The sequence below is a fragment of the Stegostoma tigrinum genome, chromosome 18 (genome assembly GCF_030684315.1).
Source record: "Stegostoma tigrinum isolate sSteTig4 chromosome 18, sSteTig4.hap1, whole genome shotgun sequence".
NCBI classification, from domain to species: Eukaryota; Metazoa; Chordata; class Chondrichthyes; order Orectolobiformes; family Stegostomatidae; genus Stegostoma; species Stegostoma tigrinum.
The window spans coordinates 31,592,176-31,611,422 of NC_081371.1; the positions used below are offsets into that span (position 1 = coordinate 31,592,176).

General features: G+C 37.6%; 1 protein-coding gene across 3 annotated transcripts in view; it reads right to left on the minus strand.

Moving 5' to 3' along the window:
• Positions 1-13,517: 13,517 nt before the first annotated feature.
• The window catches only part of tmem168b (transmembrane protein 168b), a 46,343-nt gene continuing 40,613 nt past the window's right edge, over positions 13,518-19,247 (minus strand). For all 3 annotated transcript variants that reach the window (XM_048549007.2, XM_048549006.2, XM_048549008.2), the window contains one exon: positions 13,518-15,395. In XM_048549007.2, coding sequence (XP_048404964.2) covers positions 14,848-15,395 — 548 coding nt within the window. In that variant the 3' untranslated portion in view covers positions 13,518-14,847. The remainder of the gene's footprint in view (positions 15,396-19,247) is intronic.

A 19,247-nucleotide genomic window follows, 5' to 3' on the forward strand; every position in this document is an offset into this window, starting at 1 on the left:
AAATGCAGACTGGGCGACCACTGTGTGGATCACCTCCACTCCATTCAGAGGTGTAACCCTGTAACCCTGACCTTCCACTTTCCTGCTACTTCAATAAAATACCTTGGTCTCACATTAAAATTTCTGTTCTGGGCCCAGTGCAGTGTTTCAAGGAAGCATAATACAAGCTCAAGGAACAATGTCTCATTTTCCATTAGGCACTTCAAAGCCTTTAGGACTCAATATTAAATTCCACTCTTCAGAGCTTTCTGTTCTCCATTTTCCTTACATTCTCTCCCTCCACCCATCCCACACCTTGTCTTGTTCATGTCTTATTTACTTTGCTCGTAGTAGAGAGATCACATTCTCTCCCTTTCAAATGAATTAACATCCATTTAAAATTTCTTCTTCTCTTTCATCAGCATAAATAACCCCTTTGGTTTTTGCACTGGACCACCCCATCTCCTGCCCCCTTCGCCCCTCCTCAAACTCAATCCAGAATACTGAAAAAATTCCAACCCCTTTCAGTTCTGAAGAAGTGTCATAATGAACTTAAAACATTAACCTTGTTTCTCTCGCCACAGGGCTGTCAGATCAGTTAAGTTTCTCAAACATTTTCTGTGCTTATTTCAGATTTCCAGCATCCACTTTTGCCTTTATTTGAGTCTTCATAGTTTGTTAAAACTGTACAACCAATGCCACTGACAATGACACCAAAAATGATGACAGTCCTAAAAGAATAAGTGTCATAATAGAAGATTTTCTCTTGAATCTACCATGTAATAAAAGTCAGAAAGAGATGATCAACTCCATCACATACTTTGAGCGTATTAAAGATCCTCTAGACAGGATGACAGCCATGAGCAATATTATCATCAATGCAATTTTTCACCGAAAGAACATTCAAGAAATAAAACGCTTTCCAATGACACAGAATGACAAAAAGCAACGACAGATCATCCTTAAGCAAGTGAACACCTTCAAGTGAAGCAGAGTTTGTAAAGTCAGAGATTTGGTGGGGCACAGGGAGTTGGGAGCTTGTTGGGAAATAGAAAAGTGGTAAATGTGATACTGCAAAGAAGGTTCATAATTTGTTAATTTTAATTAAGACCTCGGATTCTAAACTGGAGGAGAAATTAATTTTAGTTTTCAGTTCTAAGTGTGTCTGACTGTTTTTAAAGCAGCAAAAAATTAATTTGGAAAGGTGGACTCAAAACAGCAATTATAGGTAGCCATGTGATTTTAGCAAAATGAATATGAAAATACCTGGGGAGATAAATGTTAAGTTTGGCAACTTGAGTTTTTGAGCTGTGAGAGAATGAGAAGATGCCAAAAACAGTTTCATGCAGGGTAAGAGGCCTAATAGGAGAAGTTTTGTTAGTGACAGTCACTAGGTAGTCAGGACCGCAGCTCCCAGTTTAGGAACTAAAGGTTAGAAGTTAGTGAGAAGAAAATGCCAGAAGCAGAAGGGTATCAGAGGTGTCGACATCCTACAAGGCTGTTGAAGACATGAGTGATGGGAACCTATGTTAAGTTATATCGAACTGAGTGAACAGTTTGCTTTATGTGTCTCAGGGAGTGACATCAACCAAAGAAAATAGCGTCGAGTGAATATGCAGAAATGTGCTGAAAGGAACCTGATTACAGTCAAGCCAGCTGCCCATGAAGCACAAACTGAGGTCTTTCTGAAAGGTATTACTGGGCTAAAAGGGGTGAAACTTTCTGTCTGATATCTGTAATGAGATTGTTCTAGTAGTTCTTTTCTAGTGCGATGTAGTTTGTGTCTTACTTTGCATAATAGCCTTTTTTTTGTTAAAATACATAGGCAGGCTCTTGTGAATATGTTCAATAATTGAACTTCATGTTAAAAAGAAAAGTTTTAAAAAGAAAAGCATGGTGGATTTCATTCTGGGCTCTGAACATTCCAATTGACAGTCTCTGGAAGGAGAATAGCCTGTTGCTGATTTGTTAGTCCTCAGCTACAGTGAGAGTGGGCAGGGCAGCAGACAACATTTCTATTGTTACCACTCAAGTTGCACAGCTGAAACAGTTTCCCTTAGACTTTGTATCTACATACATGTAGAATTTGTTGTGCCATTTAGTTAATCTCAAATTTTGCTGGGAAGCTTTGTCATCCAATATTGTCAGCTTATCAGCTCCATCAGTTTATACCTCAATGTAGTTGTCTTGCAATGTTGGACCACTTTATCCATCACCTGGTTATTCAGATCAAACAAGTCATAAACTGGACGACAACTTCCCCCCCTTTCTGCTTCATCTGACTGAAGTTATGGCTTTGGAATGTTGCATTTGATGTCACCACACAATGGTCCCATAAAGCTTTCGCTGCATGTCCATAATCTACTTTCTCTTGTAAGTCAGGAATGGTCTTGAAAGTCTTCCTCACTGAAGCACTCGCATTGAAGAACAATTGGCGCTTTGCCCTGCTTTCTGTGCCACTGATATCCAGTCCAAATACAAGCCTCAACTGTTAGCACATATCACACTTTCCATTTCTCACTGACAGTACTGACAGAACCAATCATATCAAATGGCTGAATACCGTCAATTTCAGACACAGCAATTCTAACAAATTTCATGATCCAACCCTGAATTTCTCTATATTTTCTCCTCATTGTTAATGTCACATCTGAGGCTGAAAAAACATACTTGACGTCACCCATTCAACAAACATTAACTGATTTTACTGGAAACTACTTCTTACTCCTCTTACATACATATCTTAAATTTCTGCTATGCCCAGTATAGTGTCTTTTTTAACTCAAGTACAATATAATATCTAATACTAAACATATCACTTTGACACTATCCGCATTCTACCCCAACTTTAGCACGGCCTGAAAATCCTACCCTGTGTCACATGAAAATCTACATGCGAGTTACCTGATAGCAAGCCACACATGTCAACTCTGCTCCTCAGTTTTATATCTTACCATAATACTGACACATGACAGGAAGGTTCAGGGTAGCTCACGTGTGAAGCAGCTACATTATTTGAGCATTCAAGTCAGGAAGTATTTTTTTTAAACTTTAAACAGCCATTAATCATTCAAGATTACAACATTAAACTGGAATTCTCACATTGACATAAGAAAATGATGTTGTTGCTCACAGGAAGACATTAGTCATCTGAACACTGGTGCAGGCGAGGAGATATCTGTTGCTAAACGAATATTACAGAAGACAATTTTCAAAAATAAGACAAAATAACAATTTGTTCCTTAATATATCAAATAATGTGTATTTATTGACTACATAAATAATGCTTTGATCTAGTGTTTCAAACTGGTGTGCAATAGAGACTCTCCCATTTAAAAAAGTAGTCATTTTTTTTGTTTCCCATTCAAAGCATCCTTTATCACTAATGCTAAGCATTCACAATAAGGGAAGTGAACTCCAAAAATCATAGGCCACAACCTAGTTTTACATTAATATGTGAGAGATGCTGCAACTAGCATGAATATCATGAAAGTTCTTCTTGATAACGTTTGTCTAGTTTTCATAGTAGTTATAATTCAAAAATATTTAACATGAAAGGTTCTCTGTTAAGCTTTCAACTTTTAACCTATTACTTCGCAACAATGTTGAAATATATGGTAAAATGCAGATTATGGCATGTCAGTGTGTGAAGGGTGAATACTGTCATTGTAATATCCAGAACTGTGTAAACTGTCACTATGTGGGTGGCACGGTGGCTCAGTGGTTAACTCTGCTGCCTCACAGCACCAGGGACCCAGGTTCAATTCCACCCCTTGGAAACTGCATGTGTGAAGTTTGCACAATCTCCCCGTGCCTGCATGGGTTTCCCCTAGGTGCTCTGGTTTCCCACAATCCAAAGATGTGCAGGGTAGGTGGATTTGCCATGCTAAATTGCCCATAGTGTTCAGGGATGCTTAGGTTAGGCGGGTTAGTCATGGGAAATTAGGGGATAGGTCTGGGTGGAGGGGCGGTGTGGACTTGTGAGGCCAAATGACCCGTTTCCACACTGTAGGGATTGCATAATAAATTAACAACATCACACTATCAGTATGATCTTACAGTAAGACTTCTCGCAATTTAGTCTTTATCAGCAGTCAACCTATTCTATCCTTCATGCTGGAGTTTGAACACTTGTGTAACAAAAGATTTTGCAAATACTTGTTGGCAGTATGTAACTTGAGTATTGCTGAAAAACAAATATTTTGTGGAAGCTTTTTGCTTGCACTTACCAGGATAATTCACAAGAATACAATTGCAAGGGGAAAACACCATTTACACAGCACGAGCATACAGTGCTGATTGATTGATCAGTGGAGTCTGATTGGTAGAAGTGTTGCCATGGAGAATGCACAAATTTAATGATGACTGATAATAAACTGCCAAATTTCATTCAAGTTTTAAACCAAGCAGCGATTCTGATTGGTCAATGAATTCTCCTGAGACTCAAAACAGGGCATGATTGTTTCTTATTTTGATGAATTGAAATTGGAGCAGAGTATATATATTTCTACTTGCTAATTTGTCAGTATTTTCCTCTCATATAATAAAAATACTGTCTCCTTTTCGTTGCTATTCCTGTGAATTGTCCTAGTGATCCCAAAATTAGAGGGCATAGGTTTAAGGTGAGATGGGAAAGATTTAAAAGGGACCTGAGGGGCAGCCCTTTCATGCAGAGTGTGGTGTCGGAATGGAACAAGTTGCCAGAGGAAGTGATGGTCACGGGTACAATTGCAACATTTAAAAGTCATCTGGGTGGGTACATGAATAGGAAGGGTTCATAGAGGTTTGGGCTGAATGGTGGCAAATGGGATTAAATCAGTTTAAGCTATCTGGTCAGTGCCAATGAATTGGACTGAGGGGTCTGTTTCCATGCTGTATAACTCTCTGACTTTCCGAGTGTAACATACGAAGTTTCAACATAATATGTCTTTTTTCAGCAATACAGAAGTTTATCATAGAATCCCTACAGTGTGGAAACAGGCCATTTAGCTCAACAAGTCCACATTGACCATCCAGTCCAGACCCATCTCCCCTATCTTTTCCCTGTAATTCCCATGGCTAATCAACCTAATTTACACATCCCTGTATGGCCAATCCACTTAGCCTGCACATCTTTGGACTGTGGGAGGAATCTGGAGCACCCGGAGGAAACCCACGCAGATACAAGAAGAATGTGCAAACTTCACAGACAATTGCCCAAGGGTGGAATTGAACCCAAGTCCCTGGCACAGTCAGACAGTGTTGCTAACCACTGAGCCACCGTGCTGCTTTCAGGAAGTGAAATTCCTGATGATATAAGCTTATTAAGTATATAGTCAAAAGAACATATTAATCAGGAGCAAGCGTAGGCCAATTAGCCTCTAAAGCCTGCTCTACTATTCACAAAGATCATGGTTGATCTGAATGCGAACTCAACTGTATTTTTCTGGCTATTGCCAATACCCTTTTGATTTCTTTGTTAGTCAAGAAATACATATATTGATCATTTTCCAAGACACACAATCTTACAATCGGCACTTTTGTTTTTGCATTGTCTATATATGGATTTGGTTATTACATGTACTTATAAACCTTACAAATGGCTCAATTTTGCAGACTGACACATTTGTTTCTGACAATTGCTTGTAATTCTCAGACAGCACATGAATATTTCAATGTGGTTGCCTGATTATCCTGTTTGCTGACCTCATCATGCTGACTACCTGAAACTGTCATAGACTATGCTTCAGATTTAGGGAAAATAGGAAATCTACACCATAGAAATCATTAGATTTTTGAGAATCTTTTCATTTATAAGCAGCATTGCTTTGCACTGAGTACAAAATCCAACTATCTTTCTCTGTTTTGGATGAATCGTTAAGAGCTTTATATCTTTAAAAGATGATGACTCATCACCAAAGACATATGGGAAATCCAAATAGTCAACATTGAGGGTTTTCATAAAATTAAAATATCTCTTGTAGTAAACACAGTAGAAAGCTTAAGCTGTTTTCCTCATCTTTAATTCCAGAGAAATTGAGGGCAATGGAAACTGATACTATTCTGTTAATTTCGGTTAACACAACACAAATCATGAATTAGACATAACACATTCTGATGTTTTCACCGACTCATTCTCAGAGAAAAATGTGAGAACACTTCTGGATATCACAAATAAAAAGAAAAAAAATTAGAGCAATTGAATGTAGCTAAATCTGCTTGTTCACGATGTATTTCTAAACAAATATAGCCGTATCTTGCAAATGAGATAATTATATGTTTCCGTCAGTTATCAAGATAAATTGCTCAAAAATATTGACTGTTTTTATCCAGGTTGGCAGATTACATGCAATACATTAAAATGCAGCGTGTCAAGGGTTTTTGCATCTTTTCTGGTAAACAGAGGAAATATTAGATCACATTTACTGACAGAAAATGTCCTTTAAATACTGTAAAATGATACATTAAGGCGACTCCATACTGTCATGTAATTAGTTAATATGGTATAGTTCAGTAATTTCTAAAAAAAAACTTTGCTGGCTGGCATTCCCAATGCCAAAGATGGTCCTTCTACCTGTGAATGCACAGATGGCCCTGTTTGGTAGTTTCAACAAAATGCCAGTTGCCAGCTGCCAGTTGGATGAAGGCAGCGCCCATACATGTATGGATGTGATTTGTGAGTGCACGAGTGCAAATGAACACCCAATGTATAAGGATGATAATGTCACTCGGAATTTTTCATTTGTTCTTGTTTTCAACTGCAAGCTGCATTTATTACAGAACTGATCTTATAAATACTCAAGTCCAGTCTTGAAGCATACAAACAATATTTTATCTGAAATTTTGATATCAACGTCTTCCTGCCTGATGAAATTTAAGTCAATGTTAGATTGCAAACACTTGCAAATCTTCTCAATGCAAATGAAAGAAAAACATTGGTTGTTTTTAACGCCTGATAAAATTCAATCTCTTTTTCCTCTCTTTGTACATTGCCCTACACATTCATGGCATTCAACAGATCTTGGCCTTTATTTATGGCTTCTAACAAGGAACTGAATCTCATGTATCTTTTTCTGTCATATTCAGTGAACATTTAGAGAGCACCATCTTTCTGACGGTTCCACAGATTCACTCCATCTATTGTCAATGGACACGAGAAAGGCTTATGTCCCATCTCCAAGACATCCTGGTCAATATTCCTTACAATGATGTCTTAGGCTCAACTGTCTACAGCTGCTTCATCCTAGATCAGAAAGTCAGAAAATATGATCTTCACTGACAATTGCACAGTGTTTAATTCCATTTGCAACACTTTGGATAATAAGCAATCCATGCCTGCATACAACAAGACCTGGACACTTTTCCAGTTTAGGCTGTGAAGTGGCAGCTAAAATAATATGCCACACCCTTTGTCAAGGCCTCCTGAGGATGAGATTATGATCTCCAGCAACTAATAACCATCTTCCTTGACGCATATATGACCACGCCTTGTCAGGCAGATATCAGTGTTGTAATTATGCTGGAACAGCTTCAGTACGGTACAGTTAACTTCAGCACACAAGTCTTAATTGGGAACAGCGAAATGTTATTGAGGCCCATTGCCCTTGTTGTGTCCAGTGCAGTCAGCCAGACAATGAGCATTTTGAAATAAAAAAGTCTAAATACCATCACCGCCCATCTTCAAAACCACTACCACAACAACAACTGCTTACCTTGCCAAAATTTATCATCACAGCCATCAGCTCTTTGGGGAGCTCAAACAACACTCAAGAAGCTCAATATCATCCACAACAAAACAACCTACTTGATTGATCACCAATAGTACACATCTGCCAGATGTAGTGCAGGAACTTGGCAAGACTGCACCATCCAAACTATGACCTCAATGCTCAAAAGTAGCTGATATATGGAAACTCCACTACCTGCCAGATTCACCTCCAAGACACACACATCTTAGAAATATCGGTATTCAGTCAAAATCCTGGAAGGAACTCCTTAATCGTATTATTGGGAATAAACACACCACATGAACTATAACAGTTCAAGAAGGATCTCTACTACCACATTCATATGGATAACAAATGCTGAACTTGCCAGTAAACACTCCAATCATGTGAAATGAATTTTTAAGAGGTTATATATATTGAAGTTGTTGGCATGTTAGGAAGGTAAGATCTAGTTAGAGGACAATGTTGACACTCCTTCTGTAAATTTGTCTGTAATTTTGTTATCCCTTATTTTTGGAAGAATCCAGCAACAAGACAAAACAAAACATTAATGGCCAATAATTTCTCTCCAAATTCTGAGAATCAAAATTAACTTTTTCTGCAATGTTGTTTCTTAATGATAGTTGAAATCATCAACTACAGAATGATAATAAATCTAAGTGGAATGGTTTTCTATTTGAATTAAAGGTGAATATAATTAAACCTTAAGTTCACTAATTTCAACCAAAGGTTATCAAAGAATTTTGAATGAATGAACTTTGATGAATGAAACATTTGCAAATCATGCTCTTTTACACATTTTTGAAGATATTTCATCCATTTTTTTTGCTTAAGGGACAACCTCAGTAATATCAGACACGGGAAAATCTATACCAACTACATACAGTGCTGTGGAATCAATAACAGGACTTGTGAGCTGAATCATTATCATATCAGCAATGCACATTACATCAAAGCAAAACAGAGATTTATTTCAACTAAAGTCAAAATTACATGAGACATGCAGTATTGACCTGGAGAAATCAAGCGGAGCCCATGTCACTTTTGTAGCTGGCTTAATTTGAACCACACCACCACATTTCATGAATTTCCTCTCCCTTAAAACAGTTTGCTGACTGTGGAAAGTGGAAAGTTTGGCAGAGCAACTGTTACCTTTTTTATTCATTCACAGGATGTGGGCATCACTGGTTGGATGTAGCTGCCCTTGAGAAAGTGATGGTGAACTGCCTTCTTGAACTATTGCAGTCCAAGTGCAGTAGGTAGACCCACAATGTCATTAGGATTAGAATTTCAGGATTTTGGTCAAGTGGCACTGAAGAAATGGTGATACATTTCCAAGTCAGGAATGTAAATGGCTTGGAGGGAGCCTTGCAGGTGGTGGTGCTCCTATGTACCTGCTGCCCTTGTCCTTCTATATAATAGCAGTTGTGGGTTTAGATGGTCCTGTTTACCTAGTGAATTTCTGTATTGCATCTGATAGATAGTTCACACTTCAACTACAGAATGTTAGTGTTGGCGGGGTTGAATGTTTGTAGATGTGGTGCGAATCAAGCGGGCTGTTTTATCCTGAACAGTGTCAAGCTTTTTGCATATTGGTGGAACCACACCTAACCAGGAAAGTGGAGAGTATCCCATTATACTCCTGATAGACCTTGTGGACAAACTGGGGAGTCAGAAGGTGAGTTACTCACTGTATGTTTCCTAGCTTCTGACCTGCGCTTGTAGCCACAGTTCTTATGTGACCAGTCCAGTTCAAAATATAATCAATGGTAACATCCAGGATGTTGATTGTGGAGGGTTTCAACAAGGCAATACCATTGAATATCAAGGGGCTTGGTTAGATTGTCTCTTACTGGAGATGGACATTGCCCAGCATTTGTACAACCAATAACACCACCTGAGGAATTTCAGCAGAGATGTCCTGAAGCTGAGATGGCTGACATCCAATCACCAGAATCATCTTCGCGATGTCAGGTATGAATCAATCAGCAGAGTTTGTCCTGAATTCCCATTGATTCCAGTTTAACTGAAGCTTCTTGAGGCCACAAGTCAGTCAAATATGACTTTGACATCAAGGTCAATTATTCTCTGATGATGAAGGGTCTTGGCCCGAAACATCAGCTTTTGTGCTCCTGAGATGCTGCTTGGCCTGCTGTGTTCATCCAGCTTCACACTTTGTTATCATCAATTATTCTCACTTCCTTTCTGCATCACTGGTCCTGAAACATTAACTCTATTTTCTCTCCACAGACGATGCCAGATCTGCTGAGTTGCTCCAGTATTTTCTATGTTTGTTTAGTTCTATTGTGTTGTCTGTGATGTGGGGAATGATGATTCACTGTGCATTATTTGAATTGTGAGATTAATGCTGTTGTCTGAACTGTGTGGATATTACTGCTGTGCATTGTCTGAACTAAAGGCATACTTAACAATGTGTATTGTCCAAACAGGAGTGTGTTGGGTGGAAGTTGAATGCTGCATATTCTCCATGCTTTAGCCTGAATGTCAGTGACCGGAACACACTCCACATTCCAGTTACAATGCTGGGTGTAGGCACACAACTATGCCTTCCAATTCCCCAACGTCTACATACTTGGACATTTTCCACACGTTCAAGGTACTAAGGTAGTTAGTCCAGTGTTGAGAAGTCTGTTTCTATTCCTATCACAAGGCAGCATACGTGAAAAAATCCAGAAGGTTCCCAGAAACAGGCACTCACTCTCCTTAGTGTAGTACTCTTGACTTCAATTTGTATCCAATTAGCAAATAAAATTTGACATTCAAACTCACTGCTATACTACTATCATAATACTCTACAATCAGCATTTTCTTGTACATTTATGAGGGCAAATTAAAGCAAGTGTAAGGACTGTCTTTATTTTGCTTTTTCTTTAACTGTGAACTGAAATCGGAAGAGCTGTTTCAATCAAGGGTGACTATTTGTTTCGAAAGCAAGAAATCTGACACTCTTGTTAAGCATTTTGTAAACATGCTTGAATTAGCAGTAATTGAAATTTGAGGTGCAGATAATCTGGAACTGAGAGGGTATATGGATGCAGTATTGTTGGCAACAAAAAATTGATTAGTCTATGGGCTAGTCAGCATTTATCGATTGCATATACACTTTTGTCTGCTAACAACTGTGCAATTGGTTATCAGGTAACTGAACAGCTTGGAGCTATGAACAAGTTACAAACAGACAGAAGCATTCAGCTCTTTCCCAGATCAGGAACAATCTCTCTGTTCTTTGGAATCAAAATGACATTAATCCTGAAGAAAACCAGTTTACTTTTCCTGCAAAAGTTGTTGCAAACTATTTTTAACCAATAACTCAGAGACTTGTTATTATAGAACCAACCATTTGTGTCTCTTACCAAATAATGGAAGCATCCAAGGAATGATGACTGAAGAAATATGCTGACAGTAGAAGAGTTGGCATAATGACTCAATAATAAAACCTGGGAACAAAGACTACTGAACTGTGTTCCCAGCTTTCCCCATTACCTAATAACATATTTTACCCTGTTTGCTGGAGTGTTTGTATGCATGCGCATAAGGGGAGTTTTCCAAGGGGATTAGAGTTTTAACTAGTAGTGTCATATTCTAATGGTTTACAAGGTGATATCCATGTGTAAAAACAGGCCTAGATATAAAAATACAAAATTTGACTCTGCAACTTCTTTATAGTTATAGAAGATGAAATTTAGTTGGGAACTATTTCCTCCAGAGTTCAAAAGGCAAACATTATAAAGTACATTTTTAATATAATCAAATCAAAAGTTTGTTGTACAAAAGTATATTGGCTGCTTAAGAATATAGGTTATACTTATTTAAATTAATTTTGTGCAGAAGAATTATCTGAGATGAACAGAAATCTGGATTGCATGGTTCTATAAAGATGTCCGCTTTTAATGTGTTAGTGTGAACGTAGCACATAAACTGAACTATAATTTTCTTTGCACAATGGATAAAACTGACCTCCATATTATTTACGAATTCATATTATAATATTTTCAGAGATTATTAGTGCCTCATTTAAAGTATAATTAACTATTTTAATTTCTTTGTTTAAAATACAGAGGTTAATCAAATAGCTTTGCTAACTGATTAACCCTGGCTAATCCTCAATGTCATCAATGTGAAATGTTATTTCTATTTCTCTCCCCACAAATAATGACAGACTTGCTGAATATTCCCATTATTTTCTTCATTTCAGATTTCCAGAAACAGTAGTATTTTGCTTTTGTAATCCTGGATGTCTGTTTTGGGACACTAGGTACATTTATGAACAGGGGTGGAAATCTGTAATTGGATAGCTTTCAATGACCAGCATGGGATAAAAATCCTGAAACTCCCTCTCTAATGGCATTGTGGGTCTACCTACAGCATATGGACTGCAGCGGTTCAAAAAAGCAGCTCATCACCACCTTCTCAAGAGCAACTAGAGGGGGACAACAAATACCAGTCTGGCCAGACGCACCCACTCCCACAAGTGAATAAAAAAAAAAGTCTCCTGGTTATTGACCTAAGGGCAAATGTTTATCTCCCATCTACCCTTTATTGGGCTTCAAACTATATAGTTGTAGTATGGTGTTCCATCAAAGGGAAGTATAAAAAGTCAAAACCTCATCCAGAACTTTAGCAAGTGCCTCACTTGCAAATTTCAACATTTGGCTACTTTTGCTTTCTGCTCCACTATGGGCAGCTAAAATGTTGCTGAGGGTTTTGAAATTAAAAAAGATGATGCTGGAAGTATTCAGAGTGCTGATGAAAAGTCATTGACCAAAAAGTTAATTGTTTCACCCATCACAGAGGCAACTTAACCAGCTAAGTAATTCCAGTGTTTTGTTTCTATTTATGAGCAGTTATTTGTTCAGTCACAATACTCCTGTGCTCTGGAAATCTTTGCCATTCCGTTCTATTGTCTCCCTCTTGTTTCCAAAAATCATTTTCATGAACAATCACTTTAGCATCCTAACAATTCTTCCACCTAGTCAGCATTTCGGATGCCTCTTAATTCAGACCCAAGAGTAAAGGATTGTGGGTTTATGCTCATTAACATCCAAGTGTTGAGTCAACAGAACTGTTACAATTAAATATTTCCTTCCAGAAAAATATAATTGACATATTAATCCAAGTGACTAACACATGGTCAAAATATCTGGAGATTGTTTCCTCTGATTACATACAATGTGGAAATGTGAACAGATTTTTACCAAAACAAAAACTAAATCTATGGTAGAGTAAGGAAATGGTACTGCTTCACTTTGTCTCTGTGGGTTTTGGAAGAATGGCAGTCAGAACATGACTGTAAATTGAATCAGTTTATGATCTTGTGACCCCTGCAGTTCAGATGTACACTGGCAATTACAGCATCAATTTCAAGAAAGAACTGATGGGGGAAAAAAGTTAATTAGCAGTTTTACAACAGCCCATCGTGCCTCGTGCATGTGATTTGACAAAAATTGACAAATTCAATTACCCACACAGAAGAGAATGAACATTATTAAAATCTTAAAAATAATTGTTGTCATTTAAAATACGACACAATGAAATAAACAACTTCATTGTTCAGATGTTACATTCCATTCCTTTTCTCTGGATCTAATCCTTTGGTACTGCAAAGCAAGCTCTAAATTAGTGCATTAAAGCAAAACTGTAATCACAGATCATGTATAGTAGTTTAAGGAGCTATAAGCAGATCCATAAATAAAATGGATAACTTAAAGTTATTGGATCTTTACAGCAAAAGTGAAGCAAATATGGTGTTTATTGATTGATTTTATACGGAATTATAGAACAAAACATTAAAATATGATAACAAAACCGCATCTACATAACAAAAATAAATTCTTAAACCATAAAATAATGTGCATGCGAACAAGGAAAATGTCAAAATAATATAGGATGAGATAGAACCAAAATCAATTCATCACAACAGAAAATATATAATGCAAAGATGCATCGTTTTGACTTATTACATGCAAATAAGTGCAATTAGAAAGATTTTAGAAAATTACTAGAAATAAAATTTATTTTGACAGTTTGTACAAACGATACACACAGCAGGTGGCTTTAAATGAATGCCTCCATTTTCATTTGCAATCCATGTGATGCGCAACAAAACGTTCTCATATCGAACTCAGTAACAACCATGTATCATTGCATATGAATTATGAAACCTTCACAATTACGATTGTGGCAGATGAGGAAATTCTGGCAACTGGTGGGATTTTCTTCAATTCCTTAGTTAAAAGCCTAAGTTTAGCATAGATCTCCTTAAACTGAATAGTAACAATTTAACTTGGCTCACAACTACTAAATGGATTGCTTTGTTGAACAGCATAATTTGGCAGAAACAAAATCCACCCTCATCTTAAACAAAAGGCCAATATCATTGGTGAAGAATGTATCTAAGTATTAAAGTAGCAAAGTTTTAGAATATCAACAAACCTTTCAACAGATGAACCAAAGGTTGAAGTAATTTTCACTGGGGCAATTAAGGTTGATGATATGTCATAGCTTGCTTTGATCTTGTATAAACACTACTACAATCCTCAAGTTTGTCTTAGGTGTGATGATACTGTATAAAGAAAGTCAATTAAGAGCAAGTAACAATATTAAATTGGACTATCAAATTTAAGGAATATTCTGCAGTCTAGGCTTTTGAACATTTATTTTAAAAATAAAACTTTCAAAAAGTATGTTTTCTGAAAACAAAGCTCCATTGTTTAGTATGCTCAACATTTGGTTGCCACATTCCCTTTCTCTGCTCTGGTGGTAATATTTTAACTAATATGCATTATTTTCCATTTTAATTTGCGTCAAAATATTTGTTACACTTGTCAGTTTGAACTCTGTGCACTAGAGAGCTGTACTGGTCACCATCTCATTGCAGTAATTGCCTGTGTATACTTTGTGAAACCACATAAGAAATATTGCAGTATGTAACAACACATATATACAGCTTAAAAAAAATGGTATTAAGCCCTGACGAACCCTGAAATCTGTTGAGTTTAAGAAATGCAAGCTTGGGATAAATCAGTAACTTTTCAGCAACTGTAGCCCATTAACCTTCATACAGATAGTTACACCAAAATCTTTGGAAGGATTCCTGTAAGTGCAATACAATGTCCTAAGTATTTGACATGTAAAGACATTGTCATGACTTCACAAGTTTGAACCCTTGTCCCGTATCCAGGACTGTGGGTGGGAACCACCTCATCTTCAACCTTTTGAAACATCTAAAGCAAACATTACACATCCAGAACAGGTTCAACCTCCCACACCAGTCTGCCAAGTGAATCAGAGGGTAAGTAATACGAGGGAAGTAAATCATCCAATGCTTGGCAACATCATTTCCTGTTGGTAAGTGAAGGGTGTAATCACTCCATGATTTTGATATACCATAATGAGCCATTATTGTTCTTCCTTTATCTGACCAGCTAATGTTGTTGTCTAGGTTGCAGTTATATTCCACCCAGTCTTTAGTAAAGTCACCTAGTTGAGGAGGATCTGCCTCTTCAATATTGACTTCTTTGGCCAGTTTTGCACCTTGCACAGCAATGTAAGTTTCACTGAGTCTTCTTACATCTTTTATCCATGGAAGTGCATTCTCAGAGTCTAAAACAATTATCAGGCGAGAGCAGAAGTCAGCATTCTTCTCTTTCCACCACTCCACAATTGTCTCCAATCTCAAAGTTTCTCCTCCTGAGAAAAACAATCAGAATTGTAAGTTACCTATTCCGAAACATCAGGTTCAACTATTCCTGCTTATTTGGATACGTTATTTAATGTAACACAAGGTATGATATTTTACACGCAAACAGTAATTCAAATAGAAGGTCAAAATCAGAAGTCACTTCACCTGACAAAGCAGCAGCACTGGCATCACGGTCCAACACCAGCATCGCCACATAAACGGAAAGTATAATTCTTCGCTAACAGGCTACAGCTGTTTCATTTATTGTTACAGGTATCCATGGGACATGCTTCACTTAATAATGAATTTCAATCACTGAATTTTATCCTGTGATTTTATACCTGACATCAGGTTGTAGGGAGTAGGCCCTAATGTTTGACATAAATAACATATCTAAAATATATCAGAGTTGCAGTAAAGTTTTGGGAGGCTAACAATACAAGTCTGCAATAGTCATGTGGTGAACTTCAGGTAGATATTCATTTGCAGATATCCGTAATACTTTTTAGACTCAGATTTTACTAAAACACGAGCAGATCTATCAGTGAACAGATGTATATGTGTGACAAGTTGACGACTTATTTGCAATAATGCACCAATATTTTACTTATTTTTGAGGAAATGTCTTAAAATTCCAGCTTTGTGGCAACATATTCTGGTTAAGTCAGCAGTTCACAGTCTGTTCATGTAAAATGCAGCCCAAAAATTTAAACTTCTCTGATATGTGGGGTCTAGAACTCAGTGAAAAAGTTCAGCATTTCAGAAAGAGAAAGAAATTGATGCTTTTGGTAAAACAAATCCTCCCTATCACCTAAAAAAAAGTCCCAGACTTCTTAGAGATCTTTGCATTCATCAGTTTAGTTGAGGAATTAACATCACTTATTAATCAAGCTTACACACGAATCACACATTTCAAGATAACAAAGTGTGGGGCTGGATGAACATAGCAGGCCAAGCAGCATCTTATGAGCACAAAAGCTGATGTCTTGGGCCTAGACCCTTCATCAGTTGTTGAAGGGTCTAGGCCCAAAACATCAGCTTTTGTGGTCCAAAGATGCTGCTTCGCCTGCGATGTTCACCCAGCCCCACACTTTGTTATCTTGGATTCTCCAGCATCTGCTGTTCCCATCCTCTCTGCAAATACATTTCATAGCTTTTTTGAACCTGGGAACCAGAACAAAGTATTGCTTTCCAAACTGAGGCACAAAGGATTTGATAAAGTATACCATGGTCAGGGATAGTATGTGTGTTGTGCCTGAAGACAGGTTCGTAGCTCATTGTCTGCTGAGGTTTCATCCTCAGCCATTTTTTGATAGTCTTGTGTCAATTGTGGTTTATTACTGTGTCCCACACTCAGGGAGGCAAACCCAAAATAAAGTCCAAGCTGTATTTGTTTCAGATTATAAGAAGTCATTGATATGTTTCATACACACACTGATTCACAAGACAGATTAACTGGAAAGTCAACAGGAAAGGTGATGCATGGGAGAGTATAAGTTGATAGCTAGCACAGCCTGTGGATTGATTTTGGTGCCATTTTATTTTACAAACATTTATAAATAACTTGGAAGTTAAAAATATCATTGTCATAATGAACATGCTTATTGACATAGCTTTTACAATGTTTTCTTTACAATATTCTTCTGGCCCAGGACAAGTTTGACTAAACAAAATAAATATTTATTTTGTCCTTCTCTTCAACAGCCTTTCATCTGGTGGATATCAATTTTGTGATAAACAATACGTGATATGATTCAGAAGCTGCAATTTAGCATAGCAATATCTACTAGATTGACTGCACCGAGAAGGCTCAATATTCATTGGGAGATGATAAGAAGTGCCAATGCTGATGTCAGAGATAACTCAGCGTGGAGGTGGAAGAACACAGCAGGCCAGGCAGCATCAGAGGAACAGGAAAGCTGACGTTTCGGGTAGGGACCGTTCTTCAGAAATGTTTTCTGAAACATTTGCAAAAGGATGTTGGTGCCAATAACACAACCCTGTCTGACCCCACTGCAAATCTAATCGGTCCGGCCTCATTCTTCACTTCAACACTTCTATCATTCCATTTCTGATGTTGCACCATCAGAGCTGGCCTTGTACACACTTTGTCCTTGAAAGAAGGAATCACATAGCATAGACTTGTATCACAGTCAATTTTCTTCAGCAGTTTAAATGGACTACTCCTACTCATATTTTCTAATGCCTTGGTGAGGTTAATGAAGGCAAAATCTTGCTTCCTAAGCTTTATATCTTGCACTCATCAGGACAAGAATGACAAATTTTTTAAAAACGGCAGCATTTCATCCCACTGGAGAAAAGGGTCTGACTGGTCTGTAAGCTGACTTGCATTTGGTTGGGGCGTTAGCATTGTGCTGATACTGCAGCTTTAAGAGGTGCATTTTGTCCTGGTTTTTCTTTTATGAAGCTTGAGACAGAGATGTGAATGGTCTGCTCAAAGCCAATAAAGTAAACAGCTTGTCAAGGCCGTGGATTTTTATAAAGTTGGAACAATAAAAGCACACTGAATGTTTGGGGTCAAAACCCCACAAAAGCAGGATTTTTAAGCTTTAGCTTTCTGCAGTTGCTGGGGTCTTGAAGCTGGAATGTGGAAGATCTTTCTCTCTCTGTTACAGCTAACATCTAGAGGTCTCTTCTTCCTGCTGGAATTGCATGTGAGACAACCTATTTTACTGAACTTGCCTTTGCTAAGCGTATGTTTATGGAATGTCACTACATTGGAACAGTTAATCAGTTGTGTGTATAAATATATACACACACACACACACACACACACACACACACACTTTTATTTATATAGTTAAGCATTTCGATAAGAATTACAGTTAAACCAATTCTTTTATTTTGTCTGGATTTTAACTATTGTGAAAAAATAAAATTTGTTTTCCTTAAAATTGATAGTTTGACCAACTGAATTGCATCTGGAACGTAATGCCTTATACTTACCTTTAAGATAAGAAAACGTTAGGGTCTTAGGCTACTTTCTTCATATATTTTGAGGGTGTTTGGTTTGGTCCATAACACACTGAGCAAGGTAGCTCTGCTTGTACCACAATAATCTAAAAGAATCTGGACAAAAGTTCAACGGGCAGAGAGGAAGTAATCAGAATTTAAACTGAATAATTGCAGACATGGGATTAGTTGGACAAATCAAATGTGGAGTAGCGATGGTTGCCATGCAAGATTAACAATTCCTATAGTACCGAGCCAAATTCAAGTTATCCACAACTTTTAACAAGTTCTATTGCAAAACAAAATGCTTGTATACCATAAGTAAACCTCAGATGAAGACAGAAAAAAATAGTGGCATCATGTGATTTTCCTTCTCTCAAGGGTGCCACAAATATGAAATTTCTTTCAGTCAGGGAGGAAAGTTGGTCATCACCCAGAAACTCTCAATAATCATTAATCCCTGTCAAGAGCAACTCCCAGGAATAAGTATTTGACACAGTTATTTGCAGAACTAGTGATTTTACATTTGAGACAGAAAATACACTATGAATTCAGCATTTTGTTTGTGAACCTATGCTGTTAGGTTGCAGCTTCACCTTCAGGATAAAGAACCTACAACAGTGGTACAGATACAGAAGCTGCATTTTAAAGGAACTGATCGTTCAAATTCACATTTCAACATGTTGTAGCAGAGGGTGGCTGAGAGTCATCACGGCACAATTCTGGGAGAAACTGCCACAGTCATCACAACTGTATAGCAGGTCACAGAGAACCTGGCGTCAAGGTTGGTTAAACGTGAAACACTATGTTGGTGTTTTCCACCCTCCCTCCTCCTCTAACCAAAGAAAAGGGACTCTGTGAGGTGTACAAGGGAGCAGCATTAAGAG